This window comes from Pelodiscus sinensis, chromosome 2 (genome assembly GCF_049634645.1).
Source record: "Pelodiscus sinensis isolate JC-2024 chromosome 2, ASM4963464v1, whole genome shotgun sequence".
Taxonomy (NCBI): Eukaryota; Metazoa; Chordata; order Testudines; family Trionychidae; genus Pelodiscus; species Pelodiscus sinensis.
In genome coordinates this window covers 247822582-247843713 of record NC_134712.1, presented here as the reverse complement: position 1 = coordinate 247843713, position 21132 = coordinate 247822582, and the positions used below count along the sequence as shown (strand labels likewise).

General features: G+C 41.3%; 1 protein-coding gene across 5 annotated transcripts in view; it reads left to right on the top strand.

The window, feature by feature from the left end:
• The window catches only part of DLEC1 (DLEC1 cilia and flagella associated protein), a 66982-nt gene that overhangs the window by 6503 nt on the left and 39347 nt on the right, over window positions 1-21132 (top strand). For 3 of the 5 annotated variants that reach the window (XR_012902132.1, XR_012902133.1, XM_075922860.1), the window contains exons 4-15: window positions 2241-2351; window positions 4598-4794; window positions 5077-5297; window positions 5870-5951; window positions 8528-8615; window positions 11391-11564; window positions 12790-12926; window positions 13281-13373; window positions 16067-16157; window positions 18104-18266; window positions 19562-19754; window positions 21026-21084. Coding sequence is in view for 3 of the 5 variants with exons in the window: in XM_075922860.1 (XP_075778975.1) it covers window positions 2241-2351; window positions 4598-4794; window positions 5077-5297; window positions 5870-5951; window positions 8528-8615; window positions 11391-11564; window positions 12790-12926; window positions 13281-13373; window positions 16067-16157; window positions 18104-18266; window positions 19562-19754; window positions 21026-21084 (1609 nt within the window). In the remaining 2 variants the exon portion in view is untranslated. Of the gene's footprint in view, window positions 1-2240; window positions 2352-4597; window positions 4795-5076; window positions 5298-5869; window positions 5952-8527; window positions 8616-11390; window positions 11565-12789; window positions 12927-13280; window positions 13374-16066; window positions 16158-18103; window positions 18267-19561; window positions 19755-21025; window positions 21085-21132 lie in introns of those variants that run through there. The other 2 variants (XM_075922861.1, XM_075922862.1) reach the window with 2 other exon arrangements.

The window sequence follows — 21132 nt, the reverse complement described above, 5'->3', positions numbered from 1 at the left end:
AGCCCATTGCTTCTTGTTCTATCATCAAGAGGCCAAAGAACAATTTTTCTCCTTCCTCCTTGTAACACCCTTTTAGATACTTGAAAACTGCCAGGGTTTAATATCACTTACTTATCATATATATAGTAGCCCAATGTCTGTGACTCTGTAATGCTGAAATGCTGGCTGTTACCTCTGGGCGGCGCTGTTTCCTCCCACTGTAGCGCTCAGCTGACTTCTGTGCCGGGCTGCTGCACGGGAGCAAGCGGGAGGGGTGCTGCATGTGGAGCGTGAGGCCCAAATGGCTGCTTGCACCTCTTGCTCCCATGTGATGGCCCGGCAGAGCAGCGCAGAAGACAGCCGAGTGCCACAGTGGGATGCAACAGTGCCGCCCAGAGGGAAAAGCCAGGGGGAGGGGCCTGGATGAGCATGCGTCTCTGACGTTAGGAAAGGGGCGCCAGATTCTAAAGGAGGAAAGCGGAGCGGATGTGGAAGAGACAGAGAGGAGAACGGAAGAGGCAGAGAGGAGGCGGAGGACAGTAAGAGAGAGAGTGAGAGAGACGCAGCAGGAGGAGAAGAGAAACACAGAGTAAGAGGTGGTAGGGGGAGAAGAGAAAGGGAGAGAGAGGCAGGAGGCAGACGAGAGCTGAGAGAGAGAGAGGGTGAGGCAGTAGGAGGAGAAGAGAGAGAGAGGCCGTTTGCGCTGCTTGCTCCCGCGCGGCGGCCCGACTGAGCAGCAGAGAAGTCAGACAAGCTCCATGGTGGGAGGCAAAGGGAGGCAGGGTGGTGATGTACACGCCCCGGGGGTGGGGCCTGTCAAGCGTGCATCCCCAATGGCAACAGAAGAGAGTGGAGAGAGAGTGAGAGGCAGGAGGAGGGGGAGAAGAGAAAGAGAGAGACGGAGAGAGAGGCAGAAAGTGGAGGAGAGCTGAGAGAGAGATGGGGAGGCAGTAGTAGGAGGTGAGAGAGAGAGAGAGAGAGAGACAGAGCCAGAAACTGGAGGCTCGGGAGAGAACACCGACGTGGAGGAGAGACCTGAAAATCCCGTTTTATGATGGGCTAATTGGCTAGTGATAAAAGAGCAGCTTTGAGAAAATGTAAGCAGAAAATTGAATAGAAAAAAAATTACCTTACATAATAAACTAATTGGGCAGGCCACTTTCAAGGCCTGAAATCTGCCATTAATGATTCTATGCCTTAATATTATTGTAAGCATATGGAAATACAGCTGTGCAAAAATGGAAATGTCTTCAGAATTGTCCTGTGAAGTTGATAAGTGTTATTACAGGCAGGGAAACTGATACAGAGATTAAGTGTTTGGTAGAAGACCCCAAAGCCAGGAGTCAGAATTGAATTTAGAACTCTGGAGTAGTTTGATTCTAGGTCTGTGCCTCAGGATGCATCTACACTGCTCTTTTTTCTGGAATAATGGCCGTTATACCGGAAAAACAATACTAGCGTCCACACTGCAGTTGTGTTATTTCAAAAGAAAATCGAGATAACGGACGGCTTTTCCAATGCTGGTAAACCTCATTCCATGGGGAATAAGACCTCTTCCAAAAAAGCTTTTTCGTCCACCCGCCAGAAGTGTCGCTCTACAGTGGGGTGCGATTGCAAGAGCAGCACTCCTGAACACATGCAGAGGTTCTCAATGATGAGCTTGGGGTCGAGCTCATGCAGGGCCAGGACGGCAGCCTGTAGAAACTGCTACAGAAACTGCAGCCCGGCAGTGTGGGGCTGTTGCGTGTCCAGAGGTAGCTCTGACTCCATCCATAGCAGGGAGTGCTCTGGTGTCCTGAAGCAGGGCAACCAAAGCATGCAGTGGAAATGCTTTGCTGTCCCTTGGAGAGGTAGGCAAGCAAGCAGAAGAACCTGAGAAACAGCTGTCTGGGGGGAGTCTCTTTAAGCATGTGTCTCAGATATTTCCTGGAGCTGCTGCCTGAGGCTAACTGCTGACCTGATGCCCTTCCTGAACTGGTTCCGGGTGGCCACACTGTATGCTATCTTTCAAAATAGCACATCACTATTTAGTTGTGCTTTTTGCATGTAGATGCTCTATTTAAAAATATGCTTTTCTGGAAGATATCTTCTGGAAAAGCTTATTCTGAAAGAAGCTTGCAGTGTGAACAAACCCTCAATTCATATTTCACTCCAAAATATTTCTTCATAGTGATGATAAGGTGAGAACAGAAATGCGGACTGATCATTGTAGTGCTTCTTAAAACACCGATCATTTGTTTGTTTGTTTTTTAATATTGTAGTGGAGTCCTCCTTCAGATGGAGTGTAGATAGTGACCTTCTCAAAAAGCATAATTTAATCTGTCCTGAAGATTACATCACTGATAGAGTACCCATTACCAAAGCACCTAAAGGTAATTTTTAATGCCGTCTAACATGGATTTTTGATAATCTCTGATTTCTCTAGGACATGAAGAATTAGATATGAATAGCCTGCGTACAGGGCCGGACTGAGGCATGGGTAAGCTGGACAGCTGCCCGGGGCACCAACCGATGGGGGGCGCCTGATGGCAGCTGTAAGGGGCGTGCAGCGTCCCTTACAGCTGCCATCAGGCTCTGTACGCCCAGCTCCCGCAGCACCGGCCCTGTGGTACCGGCCAGCAGTGCCCTTCCCCTCTTGGCCGCGGGGCCCTGCATGGCCCGGTGTGTGCGCTAGCAGTGCTGGCCAGGCCGGGCTGGGCAGCGCATGCGCCATACGCCCCAGGTGCGGGTCTTGGGCTGCACGCCAGTGGCCGTGGCCGGCCCGCGCATGTGCCGTGCGCCCTGGGGGCAAGCCCGCACATCCTGGGGGGGTGGGCCCGCGCATGCGCCGTGTGCCCGAGCCCAGGGCACCAAAAGGGCTCAGGCTGGCTCTGCCTGCGTATAATGGCCAAATAAACAGAAACATGAAGGGATTTTCCATATGAACACTTAGTTCATGGCAAACTGGGATATAAAACTACTGGCTTTAACCTGCTGTGCATTATGGGCACATCTAGACTACATGGCTACGTCGACGGAGATTTATTTACTGGACATAGTGAAATGAATCTGCGATTTAAATAATTGCTGCTTCGTTTAAATTTAAATGGCTGCTGCGCTGTGCTGATCAGCTGTTTGTCGGCAGCACTGTAGTCTGGACGCTCCGTGGTCGACATCAAAGCCCTTTGTCGACCGCCCCAGTAAACCTCATCCCACGAGGAATAACAGGGTGGTTGACAAAGGGCTTTGATGTCGACTGCGGAGCGTCCAGACTACAGCACTGTGCCGACAAACAGCTGATCGGCACAACACGGCAGCCATTTAAATTTAAATGAAGCGACAATTATTTAAATTGCCGCTTCATTTTCCTATGTCTACAACCCTAATCAAAATGGCTCCGTTGACGGAGCCATGTAGTCTAGACACACCCTAGGTGTCCACGTAGACCATGTTGCTGTGTGCTAACAATTCTATAGTGCACTTTGATGTGCCCTGCTTTGAAATGGGAGTAGTTTAAAGAGGATGATGGAACTTTTAGTGTATGACAACAGGGTCCACACAGACATTTAGCATGCTTCAGGCTAGTGTGAGGTAGATTGATACCCAGCTTGCTGTGAACTAAATGTTCATATACATAAAAACCAATATTTAAAGTATTAAGAATTAGCTTGAAGGTCAAGATACTACATTTTCAATATATTATAGATGTTCTTGTTTCTGTGTAACTAATAAATTACTAAAACTGAAAAGTTTTAAATATCAAATATACTTTTCATTATCAGTGTTGTTCATTTATTTTTTTCAGCTCATTCACTTTAGATACTAGCAAATGCAGCAGTATTTGACTTTGATAATATGAAAATATTTAGTTTTTACTTTATGAAAACTTTTTTTCAATAAGGTGAAATGTTACACTTTGACTTTATCATTTTGACTTATATTTATATTATTGTGTTTAAATGTTAAAGTAGCACTTAGAGCATTACTGATATAAAGCAAAGACATGTTTGAGCAAGAGGCATGATCTGCTCACAGAACCTGGCAAGAACAGGGCTGATATTGCAGAAATACAAGTATATTAGTCAAAACAAAAAAATGCAATAAGATCAGAATATTCATTTTGCAAAAAAAGATAGTTTCTGCTTTTTGTCCAAATTAGACTTGATATGAAATTTCAAATCTTGGAATTTCTTCAGTGTGAGAGATTCATTTTTGATCAACACTATTCTGTTTATCCATTTGTAAAGTGGAGATAATTTATCTATTTTAGAGGGGGAGTTATAAGGCTTAATTAACCATTTAACACTTCTGATAGTCCGGCATATTTGATAATCTGGCACCCCCTGGGTCCTAAAGGTGCCGAATTATCGGAAGTTTACTGTATTATTATTATTGTAAGTTTGTCCTAAACATTATCTGTATGATTTGTGATTGCAATAAATTAATGTACTTGTACAAAATAAACTGTAAATATGGATGAAACATTAGAGCACTTAAATATACAGGGTTGTTGGGTTTTTTTGCTAACTCCAAGACCAATCATGTATTATTAATGTTTCTCTGCTTACAGTAAGTTTCTATAATTAATACTTTTCTCCCTGTTGCTTAGAAAATGTCAATACTTTTCTTTCAACTTCAGGAAAACAAGAGCCTGACTATATCAAGGAGACGTTTAGTTTTAAGCAACGCATTTCTAAAAGTCCAAGGGAGCAGAAACATATAGAAATCCCACACTTGAGGAAAACATTAGATAGTCTGCCAGAAGTATCTTTGTCCACCGTAACACTGTCTTCAACTCCTGAGCCTACATATCAAACTAAGAAACCATCAAGTAAGGTATATTTCAGAGATGGACTCTTTTTAGCTTGTCAAAATAGTTTAGGACTTATACTATCCCTTCAGAAAGAGGCAAATCCTAGCACATTGCTATTTTAGTATTACTAGTTGCTTTCTTTGTTGGAGAAGAGAGAAATACAGTAGTTTGCTAAGGGTGAAATTCTTTACTGCTGCATAAAGCTTAAATAATCAGGAATAGGAATTTGTATAATCCATCCCCAACCACCAAAGCTGCTGTATTTGAAATTGATTTTTACATCACATTCTCTGTTTGTTTCAAAGAAATCAAGCTTCTCTCACAAATCACTCCGGAAAGATGACATGTACAAAGCAGATAGAGAACAAGACCGTGCTTACCTTGCCAGACTTGAGAACAGACACAATTATCTGAAGAATCCACGCTTTTTCCCACCAAATACTCTTAACGGAGGAAAATGTCTTCTTATTCATCAGAAGAAGGTAGAACGAATGATAGCAGGAAGAAAAGTGACATTTGACAAAAGGTACATATCTTGACTCTTGTTTCAGACTTTGATTCTGAAGAGAGATTTGCTTTGGAATTATTCTGGATTTGCAGCAGTTTAACCAGAATAGTATTTTCTCCTGTGTATCTTTATTATGATCTTTCAGAAATAATATGTTGTAAAGTTTTTATGATTTTTGTTGCTCTTGCTAATGAATGCAAGCAAGATATTCCTAGGCATAGATAAATTACTGACACTGTTAAGGTACATCTACACAGCAGGGCTAAAGTCAAAATAAGCTACACAACTTCAGCTACATCAGTTGAATAACTTAAGTCGAAATAGATTAACTCAGCTTTTGGCACTGTCTACACAGCAGGAAGTCGAAGGAAGAACATTCTTCCCTTACTCCTCATGAAATGAGGGTTACCACAAGTTGGAGTAAGAAGTCCTTCAGCTCAACATTATTTCAGAGAATAAAGGCTTATAGTATAGATGCACATTTTGTTATTTCAGAATACCATCAGTTATTCCAAAATAACACTGCTATATAGACATACCTAAGAGCTTATTGCATGTTTTTCAAAGTTTCCCCCATTATTTTATTTCAGTGATCCTCGACCTGTTCCTGTGTTTCTACCTACCCCATCCACTGTATTGTTTTCTGAGTATGAAATTGGTCAGGTTTATGAGGTAAGAGCTTTTTCATCCACAAAAAATTTACTCTTACCTCTGAGAAACTTGATATCTCTCCATGACCTTCATAGTTTCCCCTATCCCTATGCAGACTTCCACATAGTTAACAAAACTATCATGAGCCTCGTTTTCCTTTCTCTTTCAATCACCACCAGAACTTCCCCAACGAGTATCACATTGGATCTTTTTCAACCTCAGGTTGCTTTTGTGACATATCTTTTACTGCAAATGCTGACAGAAATGTTCAGTTTTCCCATCTATAAAATACCTACCTCCTAGGCATGTTTGAGAAGTAATTAATTGCTGCTTACCCAGTACTATAAAGATGAACAATGGTACAATAAGTTCTTGGACTGCATTGGAGACAACTTTTTATTTCAGAAAGTTGAAAAAGCTACCAGGGGGAAGCAGTTCTAGATTTGATCCTAACAAATAGGGAGGAACTAGTTGGGAATTTGAAAGTGGAAGGCAGCTTGGGTGAAAGTGATCATGAAATCATAGAGTTCACAATTCTAAGGAAGGGTAGAAGGGAGAACAGCAAAATAGAGACAATAGAGTTCAGGAAGGCGGATTTTGGTAAGCTCAGAGAGTTGATAGGTAAGGTCCCATGGGAATCGAGACTGAGGAGAGTTGGCAGTTTTTCAAAGGGACATTGTTAAGGGCCCAAAAGCAAGCTATTCTGATGTGTCGGAAAGATAGAAAATATGGCAAAAGACCGCCTTGGCTTAACCACGAGATCTTGCATGATCTAAAAATAAAAAAGGAGTCATATAAAAAATGGAAAGTAGGACAAATTACAAAGGATTAATACAGGCAAACAACACAGGAATGCAGGGGCAAGATTAGAAAGGCAAAGGCACAAAATGAGCTCAAACTAGCTACGGGAATAAAGAGAAACAAGAAGACTTTTTATAAATACATTAGAAGCAAGAGGAAGACCAAGGACAGGGTAGGCCCACTGGTCAGTGAGGAGGGAGAAACAGTAACAGGAAACTTGGAAATGGCAGAGATGCTCAATGACTTCTTTGTTTCGGTCTTCACCAAGAAGTCTGAAGGAACGCCTAATATAGTGAATGCTAGTGGGAAGGGGGTAGTTTTAAAAGGTAAAATAAAAAAAGAACAAGTTAAAAATCACCTAGAAAAGTTAGATGCCTGCAAGTCACCAGGGCCTGATGAAATGCATCCTAGAATACTCAAGGAGCCGATAGAGGAGGTATCTGAGCCTCTAGCTATCATCTTTGGAAAATCATGGGAGACAGGAGAGATTCCAGAGGACTGGAAAAGGGCAAATATAGTGCCCATCTATAAAAAGGGAAATAAGAACAACCCAGGAAACTACAGACCAGTTAGTTTAACTTCTGTGCCAGGGAAGATAATGGAGCAGGTAATTAAGGAAATCATCTGTAAACACTTGGGAAGTGGCAAGGTGATAGGGAACAGCCAGCATGGATTTTTAAAGAACAAATCATGTCAAACCAATCTGATAGCTTTCTTTAATAAGATAACGAGTCTTGTGGATAAGGGAGAAGCAATGGATATGGTATACCTAGACTTTAGTAAGGTGTTTGATACGGTCTTGCATGATATTCTTATCAATAAACTAGGTAAATACAACTTAGATGAGGCTACTATAAGGTGGGTGCATAACTGGCTGGATAACCGTACTCAGAGAGTAGTTATTAATGGTTCACAATCTTGCTGGAAAGGCGTAACAAGTGGGGTTCCGCAAGGGTCTGTTTTGGGACTGGCTCTGTTCAATATCTTCATCAACGATTTATATATTGGTATAGAAAGTATGCTTATTAAGTTTGCAAGTGATACCAAGCTGGGAGGGGTTACGACTAATCTCTAGGATAGGGTCATAATTCAAAATGACCAGGACAAAATGGAGAAATGGTCTGAGGTAAATAGGATGAAGTTTAATAAAAACAAATGCAAAGTGCTCCACTTAGGAAGGAACAAACAGTTTCATACATACAGAATGGGAAGCGACGGTCTGGGAAGGAGTATGGTAGAAAGGGATCTAGGGGGTATAGTGGACCACAAGTTGAATATGAGTCAGCAGTATGATGCCGTTGCAAAGAAAGCAAACATGATTCTGGGATGTATTAACAAGTATGTTGTGAGCAAGACTCGAGAAGTCATTCTTCCGCTTTACTCTGCGCTGGTTAGGCCTCAGTTGGAGTATTGTGTTCAGTTCTGGGCACCGCATTTCAAGAAATATGTGGAGAAATTAGAGAGGGTCCAGAGAAGAGCAACGAGAATGATTAAAGATCTAAAGAACATGACCTATGAGGGAAGGCTGAAGGAATTAGATTTGTTTAGTTTAGAAAAGGAAAAAGTTCCTAACTGTCAGGGTAGACAAATACTGGAATAAATTGCCCAGGGAGGTTGTGGTATCTCCATCTGTGGATATATTTAGGAGTAGGTTAGATAAATGTCTATCAGGAATGAACTTGACAGTATTTGGTCCTGCCATGAGGGCAGGGGACTGGACTCGATGACCTCTCGAGGTTCCTTCCAGTCCTAGTATTCTATGATTCTATTTGGTATATTTTCTTTTTTAAATGAAGATGACTATAGAGCTGCAGAACATGACTTCAGTGTGTCGTCATGTAAGAGTCATTCCTCCCTCTACTTCAGCCTTTGCCATTGGGCCAGGTAAGTTGCTGTATTAGCTCTGAAGATGCAAAATTGTTGACTTAAAAATAGTACATTCCTTTTCTGTGTCTCCCATCTACAATGGGATCTTGGTGGGCAGAACCTTAATCCCACAGAGAGTCTCCTATCACATCTTAGACATTGGAGATTGTCTCACCTATCTAGAACAATCTACATGAAATTCCCAAACAGCAGTCAGAGACTCTAGTTGCTAGAGTCTAGTGCCTAATTAAAAATGAAATGTAGCGAGATTGGACTGAAACAAAAGAAATGGAATGTGTAACACATCTAGACTGAGACTGCAAAATCTCTTCTAGGGCCTGATCCAGTGCCAATTGAAATCAATATAAAGAGTCCCTTACTGCCTACTGACTTCAGAGGGAGCCATAGGTGTATACGGACTGCAGGATCAGGCTGTTTTATGGTTACACCATTTATGGCAAATTATCTAAGACAGTACATATTAAGAGCTCACGATGAGAGGCTTTTAAAGGGCAGAATATGGTCATGAATTCCAGAAAGCCTTTAACAAAGTCCCTCACCAAAGGCTCTTAAGCAAAGTAAGTTGTCATGGGATAAGAGGGAAGGTCCTTTCATGGATTGATAACTGGTTAAAAGACAGGAAACAAAGGGTAGGAATAAATGGTCAGTTTTCCAAATGGACAGAGGTAACTAGTGGGATCCCCCAAGGATCTGTCCTGGGATCCATTCTATTCAACTTATTTATAAATGATCTAGAGAAAGGGATAAACAGTGAAGTGGCAAAATTTGCAGATGATACCAGTGACAGCGTGTCGGAGGCTCCGACCCTGCACCCCCATCCGCAGCCAGATGTGACTCTCAGCCAACAGGTAGATCAGAAAGTTTATTGGTTCACAGGGACACAGCGTAGCACAGGATCGATGTTAGTGCAGGTACACAGAGCAGACAGTATTATCCCTCTCTGGGGGAAGGGGCTGCTAGGTCCCTCAACTCCTTTTCCTGCTCTCAACCTCCTCACTCCTCCTAGCCCAGCCAAGACTGACTCACACTCACCGCCACTGCTTACCGACCCCAGGCAGCCCCACCTCCTACGTTGCCCTACTTCCAGGCCCACGGTGTTATCCGCTGTCACCTGGGCCTCAGGACGTGAGAGATTGAACACACTTTCCCAGTGAGTCATGCCCAGCCTCCCCCTCCTCATGCAGATAGTGCTTCAGGGCTTGGGGAAACTGAGGCAAACATAGGGCAGTGGGATCATATATAACCTCACAAGACAAACAGTGAATACAACACCAGAGTGAACACAGGGCTACAAAAGGAGACAGCACCCCCACCCTCCACGTCACAATACCAAACTGCTCAAGATAGTTAAGACCAAAGCAGACTGTAAAGAGTCTCAAAAAGATCTCAACAAACTAAGTGATTGGGCAACAAAATGACAAATGAAATTTAATGTTGATAAATGTAAAGTAATGCACATTGGACAAAATAATCCCAACTGTCCATACAATATGATGAGGACTAATTTAGCTACAACTACTCAAGAGAGAGAACTTGGAGTCATTGTGGATAGTTCTCTGAAAAGCAGCGGCAGTGAATAAAGCAAATAGAATGTTGGGAATTATTAAAAAAGGGATAGAGAATATCTTAATGCCGCTATATAAAATCATGGTACTCCCATTTCTTAAATACTGTATATAGATGTGGTCACCTCATCGCAAAAAAGATATATTGGCATTGGAAAAGATTCAGAAAAGGGCAACAAAAATGATTAGGGGCTTGGAACCGGTCCCATATGAAGAGAGATTAAAAAGACTTGGACTTTTCAGCTTCGAAAAGAGGACACTAACGTGGTGTCTAGACCACATCCCTCTGTCGACAGAGGGATGTAAATGAGACACTTTGAAAGTGCAAATGAAGCGGGGATTTAAATATCCTGTGCTTCATTTGCATAATCGCATCATGGCGCTTTTTCAAAAAAGCGCCATTTTGAAAGTAAAAACACAGTCTAGACGCGGTTCTTTTGAAAACGTCAGGCTTTTTTGAAAGATCCTGTAAACCTCATTTTTTTGAGGAGTACAGGATCTTTTGAAAAAGCCTGCTGTTTGTACAAGAACCGCGTCTACCGCGGTTTTGCTTTCGAAATGGCACTTTTTCAAAAAAGCGCCATGACACGATTATGCAAATGAGGCACAGGATATTTAAATCCCCACTTCATTTACACTTTCGAAGTGCCTCATTTACATCCCTCTGTCGACAGATGGATTTAGTCTAGACACAGCCTAAGGGGGAGATGATAGAAATCTATAAAATCACGACTGGTGTGGAAAAAGTGATTAAGGAAAAGTTATTTACTTATTCCCACAATATAAGAACTAGGGGTCACCAAATGAAATTAATAGGCAGCAAATTTCAAACAAGCAAAGAAAGTTTTTGTTCACTTAGCACACAGTCAGCCTGTGGAAATCCTTGCCAGAGGATGTGGTGAAGTCTACGACTTTAACAGGGTTCAAAAAAGAGCGAGATAGATTCATGGAGGTTAAGTCTGTCAATGGCTATTAGCCAGGATGGGTAGGAATGTTTCTCTGGAGGTGGGTGATGGGAGGGATCACATGAGGATTACCTGTTGTGTTTCCTCCCTCTGGGCCATCTGGTATTGGCCACTGTCAGCAGACAGGATACTGGGCTGGATGGACTGTTGGTCTGACCCAGTATGGCCGTTCTTATGTTCTTATGAATTAATAGAACAATTTATATTTGCAATTTTAAATCACCTGCATTTTTCTTTCCTAGGAAAATTTCCAGGTGAGGGTGGAATTGTTGCTCCTGGGATGAGCTGCCAGTACACAATTCAGTTTATTCCTGAATATTTAGCAGATTATGAAGATTATATAGCAGTGGAGACGCAAACACCATACCCTCTCATAATTCCTATAGAAGCTAAGAGACCACCTCCTGTATTGACATGTAGGTAGTGTTATGTCATATGCTACAAGCACTCGGATAGTTTCTGTTACGCTTTAGGGCCCCGATTTTTTAAGAACCTTGACTAACTCCAATTTTATGACCTAAAAGATTGTAGAGCAATGTTGCAGGTGCATTTTATAACACTTAAGTGTCTAACTATCTCATTTACATGTATAATCTGATTAATAGACTTACATCTGTAAAACACTCCCTTAATTATTTGTATTTGCCAAATTGTTCCAACTGTTATTTTGAGGATGCAGAGGTCTAACAACCAGAAGCCTCTTTTCAAACCCAGTCTATATATTTTCTGTGTCCATCCCTTTCTTGATTGTTAAACATTAAATCTCTTGGTGCTGTTTACAGCAAAACTTTCCTCTAAAAATATCTAACCTCTCCCCCCATAACATTTCAAATCTCAATCTCAGCTGGTATAAATATGCATAGCTCAGTGGAGTTATGCCTGTTTTATTCCAGCTGAAGTTGTGCTGGTTTTGTTAGCCACCAGTGATTTACCTTTCCCCCAGCACAAAACTCTTTTACAATATTTTCTTTATTGTTATCAAAGTTTGATAGAATCCTTAAGTACTTGGAGCTGGAAGCATCATTTAATATGGGAGAGTTGTAGTATGTTACAGCTCTAACTGCTACACCTTGGCTGTGTCTAGACTGGCAAGTTTTTCTGCAAAATCATCTGCTTTTGCGGAAAAAATTGCCAGCTGTCTACACTGGCTGCTTGAATTTCCGCAAGAACATTGACGATCTTATGTAAGATCGTCAGTGTTCTTGCGGAAATACTGTGCTGCTCCAGTTCGGGCAAAAGCCCTCTTGTGCAAATCATTTGCGCAAAAGGGCCAGTGTAGACAGCACAGTACTGTTTTGCGCAAAAAAGCCCCGATGGATAAAATGGCGAGCGGGGCTTTTTTGCGCAAAAGCGTGTCTAGATTGGCACGTGCTTTTGCGGAAAAGCATCCGTGCCAATCTAGATGCTCTTTTCCGAAAATGCTTTTAATGGGAAACTTTTCAATTAAAAGCATTTCCGGAAAATCATGCCAGTCTAGACATAGCCCTTTAGTGTAAGCATTTAAAGTGTTTAGCATCTTTAGAGTTGTCTTAAGTCATATTCAATAAGTCCATGTTTAAGGAGTACTTGATTAAATAATAATTTTTCCTGTGGTGGCCTTCACTGCATGTGTATTTTGCTTTGCTGCATTATTTGTTACAGTACCTCGCATCATCGATTGTGGTTCCTGCCTTGTGGGGGGAATAAAAATAATAGAATTTGTGTGCAGAAATGAAGGGTTCAGTAATGGAAAGTTCTGTATAATGCCAAAGAAAGTATGGCCACCTCCTAATTTCAGGGTAAGTGTTTGGAGACAATTTATATATCTCAAAAGTATAAAGAATTTGTGGGCTGGTGACAATCAGCAGTGCTGGCTTGAGGTCATATCATGCTCCTCGTATCTGTCACTTGATTGTGATAACAGCACCTTTCCAGCGTTTTGATTCCCCCTTCCCCCCGGTAATTCAGAAAACCATTAGAATTTTCTTCCGATTAAGCAATGGTATTTACACCTTTGAGATTTATTGAAAAAAAAAAAGAATTGTGGGGAAAGAAAACAGTTTAAACTGTCACAGGATGTCACCTATTCTAAATAGCTGGCTACAAAAACCTGACATGATCAATTTATTTTCTTTTATTCTTTTAACTTCAAGGCTGTTGCAGCTATTGGTTTTGTGGAGCAAGGTCCATTTGGGATCCAACCTGCTGTGTTTGAGCTAGATCCAAGTCAAGCTATGTTAATAGAGGTCAGTAATTCAGTAATATTTTGTACTTTACCAAATATATGAGCAATATAGGCCATTTTAGAAACCCTGAGTGTGATGCTTATGGGGTTAATATGGAGATACTAGCCAATTAGCCCATCATAAGACTGGATTTTCAGGTTTCTCCTCCACATCAGTCTTCTCTCCTGAGCCTCTGGTCTCTCATTCCGTCTCTCTCTCTCCTCCTCCTCCTGCCTTCTCCTCTCTCAGCTCTCTTCCGTCTCCTGCCTCTCTCTCTTCTCCTCCCCCTTCTGCCTCTCACTCAGGGGACCGCAGAGCCCAAACGGCCACTTGCGCCACTTGCTCCCATGTGGCGGCCCGGCTGAGCGGTGCAGAAGTCAGCCAAGCGCCAAGGTGGGAGGCAAAGAGGGGACAGGGCGGAGGGCCTGGAGTCACTATCACGCTGCACGTCACCACCCTAATACCCTTCCCCTCCCACCGTGGCGCTCGGCTGACTTCTGTGCCGCTCAGCCAGGCCTCCGTAGGGGAGCAAGCGGCCGTTTGGGCTCTGCACTCCCCATGCAGCATGGCTGCCCAGAGGGAACAGCCAGCATTTCAGCATCAGCATTACAGACTCACAGACATTGGGCTTACTATATGGAGATATACCTATCTCATAGAGCTGGAAGGGATCTCGAGAGATCAAGTCCAGTCCCTTGCCTTCATGACAGGACCAAGTACTGTCCCTGACAGATTTGCCCCAGATCCCTAAACGTCCCCCTCAAGGATTGAATTCATAACCCGGGGTTTAGCAGGCCGATGCTCAAACCACTGAGCTATCCCTCCCCCGAGAACAGTAATGGATTGTGTTTCAGCCTGTCCTGTAACCCTGACTGCTTCTGTTCCATGCGGCTTTAGCTCAAACACCAACAACTTGCTTATAGCAGAAGTGGCTTACACAAGTTTGGTTACCTCACCCTGGCTTACACTAGGCAGCTCACTCCTTTCAGGATAACACCAGCAGCCCTTCCAATTCCAAGTCTACCTAAAACCATCTCCTCTGTAGTGCTTAGACCTTCTCACTTTGGCACTAACAAAACCTTATGTAGTCTGTTCCTTTAAAGAGGCAGTTCACAGCAACAGCCTGTTTGGCTGTGGATTTTACTTTTCAGTTTGAAACACTGCCCTGTCATGATTGTATAATAAAAGATGATTAACAAAGAACAGATACTTAAGTGATACCAAGTAAGAAACTGAAATGGTTAGAAATGAACAAAAATAAAAATATGCTTCTAAAGCTAAAACCTCATTTAAAAAACTAGAGTCTTTTGTTCAAAACAGATTTCTCACCACAGTTGTTCTTTCAGTGTGGCAGGCCAGTCTTTAGTCAGGATTCAATAGAGCCCAAGCTCTTAATTTCTTTGTCTCCCTGGGAGAAGTGTGCCAAAATGGTTTTCTCTCTCTTCTTATAGCCTCAAAGTTTATCTTTGTTGAAGTCCTCCTTGTGTCCACCATGGAAGTGAGGCCATGTTAGATTTTATAGTCTCTGCCCCCATCATGATAGTTAAGGGTTATCTCCCCACTCATTCATTTGCTGGCTTTGTTTGCTTTTTGTGTAAATATACTTCTGTGGTTTCTCTCTGCTCAATTTACATCGAAGACTCATTCAAGTAGGTACAACCATATTCCTTTGTCTAGGGTGAAATGATTTAAACCCATATATTTATACTTTTCCATATATGACCCATATATACACCATGCTTCTTGGAGGGCTCCTGTGTATAGGAAGAATGCTTTCACTAAGTCATCCATTAGGAGGCTGCAATGCACGCTCCTTTCCTTCAAGCATGTGGACAGTGGTGAGGGGCATGGAGGCATGGTCTTATCTCCTCTCTGTGCCCTTTGGGAAGGCCTGTGCTCCAGTCCAGAGGGTGCTTGTGAGTAGCATTTGAGTGTACAGGGACTGCAATTATGGGTGCTTGTAAAGGGAGAAGGCTCCTGTGTCCTTCCAGATTTGATCACCTATTCAGAGGACAAGCCAAATTTGACCCTAATCAAAAGATTCTGTATGAAGCCAAAGACAACAGTTTGAGATCATAGGAGTACATCCCTTATTGTAATGGAGGGAGTCAAATCCAAGAAACTGCTCTTCTTGACAGATTTCCTTGGGGAGGAAGAGCAATCTCTCTCTCCTTCTGGAGTATAAATTCCTTTGTTGCATGCCTGCAGACATTTTGCTCCATTTTGAATGACAGTTGTACTCTTTTCTAAGAGAGACACTCCTGTTGGTGTATAGCTCTTGCTGATGCCACCACTTTCCTTGCTGTTCTTTCCTGTTTTCTCAGATCCAGATTAGACAGAGATCTGCCACAGAGTGATGATTAGTTGAAGGAGGAACAAAGATGGATGAATAACATTGACAGATATCTCTGCATGCTATCCACACTTAGTTCATAGATCGCTCTTTTGAAATATATTGATACCATATTGAAGATTTGATTCTTCCCTCATTTATATTGGTGTATCACCAATGAATTGACAATGCCTACTTTTGATTTACCTCAAAGTAACTGAGTGCAGAATCTGACCAGATCTTTTATGAAATATGTAATATTTTATAATTGATTGATTAATCACTAGAATTTTCTTGTAATGAACATCTCTATATAGAAGTCTAAGAATTGTGTGGAATTGGTTATGGTCACTGCTATTTCGTTGTGTGTAATCTCTTTTAGGTAGTGTTTTCCCCCTCTTCTCCTGAAAACTTTAAGGAAACATACATCATTGTTTGTGATAATTGCCAGATTAATGACATCATAGTTACAGGTTTGTTTCTAATGTGTTTTGAAATATTATATAAAGCTGAAAATACATGATGAGTGATTTAAACATTTTTAAATCAATGGATTAATCAGTGTTTATAAAGCATTTTAAAGATGTTAACCTCTATGCAGTTTATTATTATTACATTATCCTACTAAATGAAACATTTGGAATCCCAGCAGCATTAGAGACCTGCTTCTTAACTCGATGAGGTCAAATGTGTGATGCTGGTCTTTAAACTATGTGAGAAAGTCCTATAATGAGGGGAATTAGCAAGGGAAAAAACAAACTAATGTGTGATTCATTCTATGGATATTACATCATTTGGCATTGATTCAAGATTCCATATTTATAATATCAGTAATGTGCAGTGACAAACTGTCAAATTCTAGCTTTTATAGGAGAGATGTGCATTTGAGTTTGAAACATGTGTTGTGGCATACCCAATTTTAAAATATGCAGGCAGTTGTTAAGTTTGCTAAGCTAATTCAATCTTTTGATTTTTAATCTAAATAGTTTCTGACAAAGGGCTGGTAAATACTTTAGAAATTATACATAATTTCCAGTCTGCTTATTGATTGTATTGAAACATTTGCAGCAGTGCAAAGGTTTTTACTATATGCTGTTTTTGTTAATATGCCACTCTTTTGTAATTGCTTATTTTCTGTGATAAAGATTGGGGGGTCAAATTCTCAAATGAACACTCATACCTCAGCTGACTAAATCCTACCTGTTTATACTAGAGCTGTTAAGATGCGATTATCTTTGTAAACATATTACCCCTAGAATTTTTAGTGGTTACACATGGTGGGGGGCGGAGGGTGTAGGTGGGAACCAGTGCTTTGCAAGGAGCCAGCTTTTAAACTGGCTCCCCGTGAGCACCAGCTCCCACCCCCTACTCTACTGCCTCTGTATCCTCCTGTGCATACCTGCTCCCGGAGAATCGCCTGCCCCTCCCCACTGCGCTGCTACACCCCATGGAAATGACAGCATGGAGGTGCAGGGGCAGGCAGGAGCCAGCACGTGATGGGAGCCAGCTTAGCAGCTGTTTCCCCTCTCCCGCCTCCTTCCTTTCTCCCCCCACTGCCTTTATTACAGAAGAAATGGGGGTGGGGGAATTTGGGAGGATGTGTGTAACTGTGAGGGTTAACCGATGAGCTCATCAGTTAATTGTGTACACTGATACACGTTCACTTCCGTAGTTTATACTAGCTGATGAGCTGGTTCTGAATCCCCAAAATGTGTTAAATTCATAAGGAAAATTATTGTATATACTGGTGTACATTGGCAGTGAAATGATGTCATGAAGGTTGTGTTGTCTTAGGCTGTGTCCAGACTCCATGCCTCCGTCGACGGAGGCATGTAGATTAGCCAGATCGGAAGAGGGAAATGAAGCCGCGATTAAAATAATCGCGGCTTCATTTAAATTTAAATGGCTGCCCCGATCTGCCGATCAGCTGTTTGTCGGCAGATCGGGGGAGTCTGGACGCGATGCCCCGACAAAGAAGCCTTTCTTCATCGACACAGGTAAGCCTCGTGAAACCAGGTTTACCTGTGTCGATGAAGAAAGGCTTCTTTGTCGGGGCATCGCGTCCAGACTCCCCCGATCTGCCGACAAACAGCTGATCGGCAGATCGGGGCAGCCATTTAAATTTAAATGAAGCCGCGATTATTTTAATCGCGGCTTCATTTCCCTCTTCCGATCTGGCTAATCTACATGCCTCCGTCGACGGAGGCATGGAGTCTGGACACAGCCTTGGTATGTTGAAGCTCAGGCCACATCTATACTTACTGCTGGGTTGATGCTTCGGAGGTTGACCTGGCATTCGATTTAGCAGGTCTAATAAGGACCCACTAAATGGAACGTTGAGGGTGCGTCCATAAGTAAATAGTATGAATAAAGTTAACTGTGATATGATAAAGAGTGATTCATATTTATTTTATTGCAGGAAGTGGACAGCTGATAGCTTTAGAGCTTTTATCTGTCACTGGTGGAGAAAGCCAACTGGCTCCTGGTGAGCCTACGGATATAGCAGCACAGCATTTCATACGTTTTGACTCCCAGAATCCACATGCCACAACAGAGAAGAAACTTCTTATAAGAAATTCTACGTATGTAGTTGCTAATAATAGTATGGTAGCACTTAAAGACTGCACAGTGTTGTTTTATGACCTCATATGTATTACATTGTTCTGTTAGATTGTGACAGCAAGAACCCTCCAGATGTTGATCTTCTACTGTTCAATGTGGCAGGTCTAGAGCAGACCCTCAAATTGAACGCTTAGGGTAGATCTCACTGGCGTCCTGTACTCCTCATTCTGTGAGAAGTAAGGGAAGCCAAGGGGAGGGTATGCTCCCATCGGCCTCCTGCAGTGTAGATGCTGTGGCAGCTTGGCTTACAGTAAGCTGAAACCAGCTATGCATTTTGCATAGCTGGATGGTGTACCTTAAACCGATCTGCCTGGTCTAGTGTAGACCAGGCCTTGAAGACTGTTACCAGGTTTTTTCTGAGTTTTCTTTTCTCAAGACTCAGCATGGCAAGGTTTTTTTTTTTTTTAAACATTTTCTCCATAGGTCAGATTTTCTAAACCCTTAGTCATTTTTGTTGCTCTCCTCTGGTCTCTCCAGTTTGTCCACATCTTGTGATAACAGCACTTCTATATTTACGTAGTCTCAGAATTACCGTTTCTGATATCTGGACACGAGTCAGATATCAGAAATGGTAACACACATAAACCTGTAGGGGTACCTTTTAACCTGACTGGGCACTCAATCATGGATTTAAAAGTACCCATTCATCTACAAAGGAATGTCACCAGCCAATTACAAAGAGAGAGTATGTGGAATTGACCTTCATATGCAAATTTGATACTGTTTCCCTAGACGTGAACAAAGACATTAACTAGATGGCCTATTATAAAAACAGCCTTTCTTACATTTAACAACTCATTGCCATCAAAAGCTTAGTATGGGACACTTGCAGCTCACTCGGTTACCCTCATTAGCACCAGCATTACAACTGACAGGTCCATTTTTTTCCTTCTCTCTCCTTTTTCTGTTATAAATTCTGAGAATCCCCCTTTTTTCTCCATTCAAGATTATCTGAAGAAGTGCATTTTGCCCAAGAAAGCTCATGATACTATATATATTTTTGTTAGTCTTTAAGGTGCCATAGGACTACTCATTTTTATATTTATCTAGATTGTCATGGCTTCCTTGTATTTTTATAGTGTAACAATCTTCCTACACAACTTTATCAGTTTAGTGACTAGTAGAGATTTCCTTATGATCTTTAAGGAAAAGGATATTGTAGACCATGGTACAATTTTATACTAGGAGTTTATAGATAAAAGTTATCTAAATATTTGGTATTATAGTCTTTTTCTGCCTATTAATCTATTTCCAGCCATGTGGAACTTCCTTTTCACTTGCAGATAATGAAGCCTAACCTATATCCATTAACACCTGAAGAAACTCAGGACCTAGCAAAGGTCAAGTACCACCTAGATATAGAGTCAGCTTTCTCTCTAAAGCCTAACCTGGGAATTCTGCAGCCTCATACTGATCATGAGTTTATTCTCACTTATACGCCAAAGGAGGTATGGATCAAAGTTTCTTATTTTCTATAAATTCTAGATGTGTATTTTTATGCAAGTCATAAAATCCTTCCTGTAGAATTTTCTGACTGAAGATTAGCCAGCTGTTGTGATGCTGTGACAAACAATATTAAAAATCTACAGTGTTAATGAAAAATAAATTTTGGCGCATAAAAGTGAGCCTGATTCTGATCTCAATTTTATACTGATTCAGGTCCATTAATTTTATCTGAGGTACTCCTGATCTACAGTCGTATAAGAGCAAAAGTGTATTTAAAAGTACTTGATCCAAACAGATTAGGTTCAGAGTGAGGGGGTACTCCAATACTATAATGAACTGATTAGAATCATATAAATGCTTCAAAAGGAGTGAAATTTATTGTTGTTTAATATCTTAATACAAATTAATAGAAAACAGAATTAATAACATAAAATGACTCATATTACATTATTCAGATTACTGAATATTTATAAATAAGTAAGCTCTTTGTAACACATTACATTATTAAGGTTCAACTTTGGCCATTCCTTCGCAATAGTAACATAAAAGAAAAGCCATCTTCAAGTTTAGTACTGTCAGTAGGTACAACAATGCTTTTTCAAGTCCAGTTTTGGGGTTGATGACCTCTGAATTTTGATATTAGTGGGACAGATAGATGAATACTTCAGCTATTAAGGCATTAAAGTAATTTTATTCTCGATTTAGGGAAATCTTGCAAATTATTTGTCACCAGTATGTAAAATACCAGGGCAGATTATAAAATATATTACATTAGAACCTCAATGCTATGAACACCAAAGTTACAAACTGACTGCTCTTCTACACACACCTCATCTGGAACCGTAAGGATGCAAAAAAAAAAAAAAGGCAACTACAGTGCTGCACTGTCTTAAACGTAAACTACTAGAAAACTAAAAGGAAAGTTAACAGATTTGACAAGGTAAAGAAACTGTTTCTGCATAGTAAAATTTTTACACTGTATTAAGGCAGTGTTCAATTGCAAATTTGAAAGAAAAACCATAACATTTTCTTTAGTGTTATGAACATGTCAGAGTTATAAACATTCATTCTGACACATTCTTAACTCTGAGGTTCTACCTACCGTACTGAGTATTTTTATTATAACCATGCAATACAGTTATAATCTTTTACCTTTTAATTATAGAATATTTTGCATCCCTTTTTTCTGCATTTGAAATGTTCTTGATCTTGTGGGTGGGATGAGGTAGATACCTTGGCATAACTAATTTATGTTTTATCCTTTTTCACATAGCTGAAAGATTATCACAGTGTGATTCAAATTGTACTGAAGGACATCCCAGAGCCGCCTAGGTAAGCTTAGAAGCTGTAGTGACATGCAACAGACATATAATAGTATAA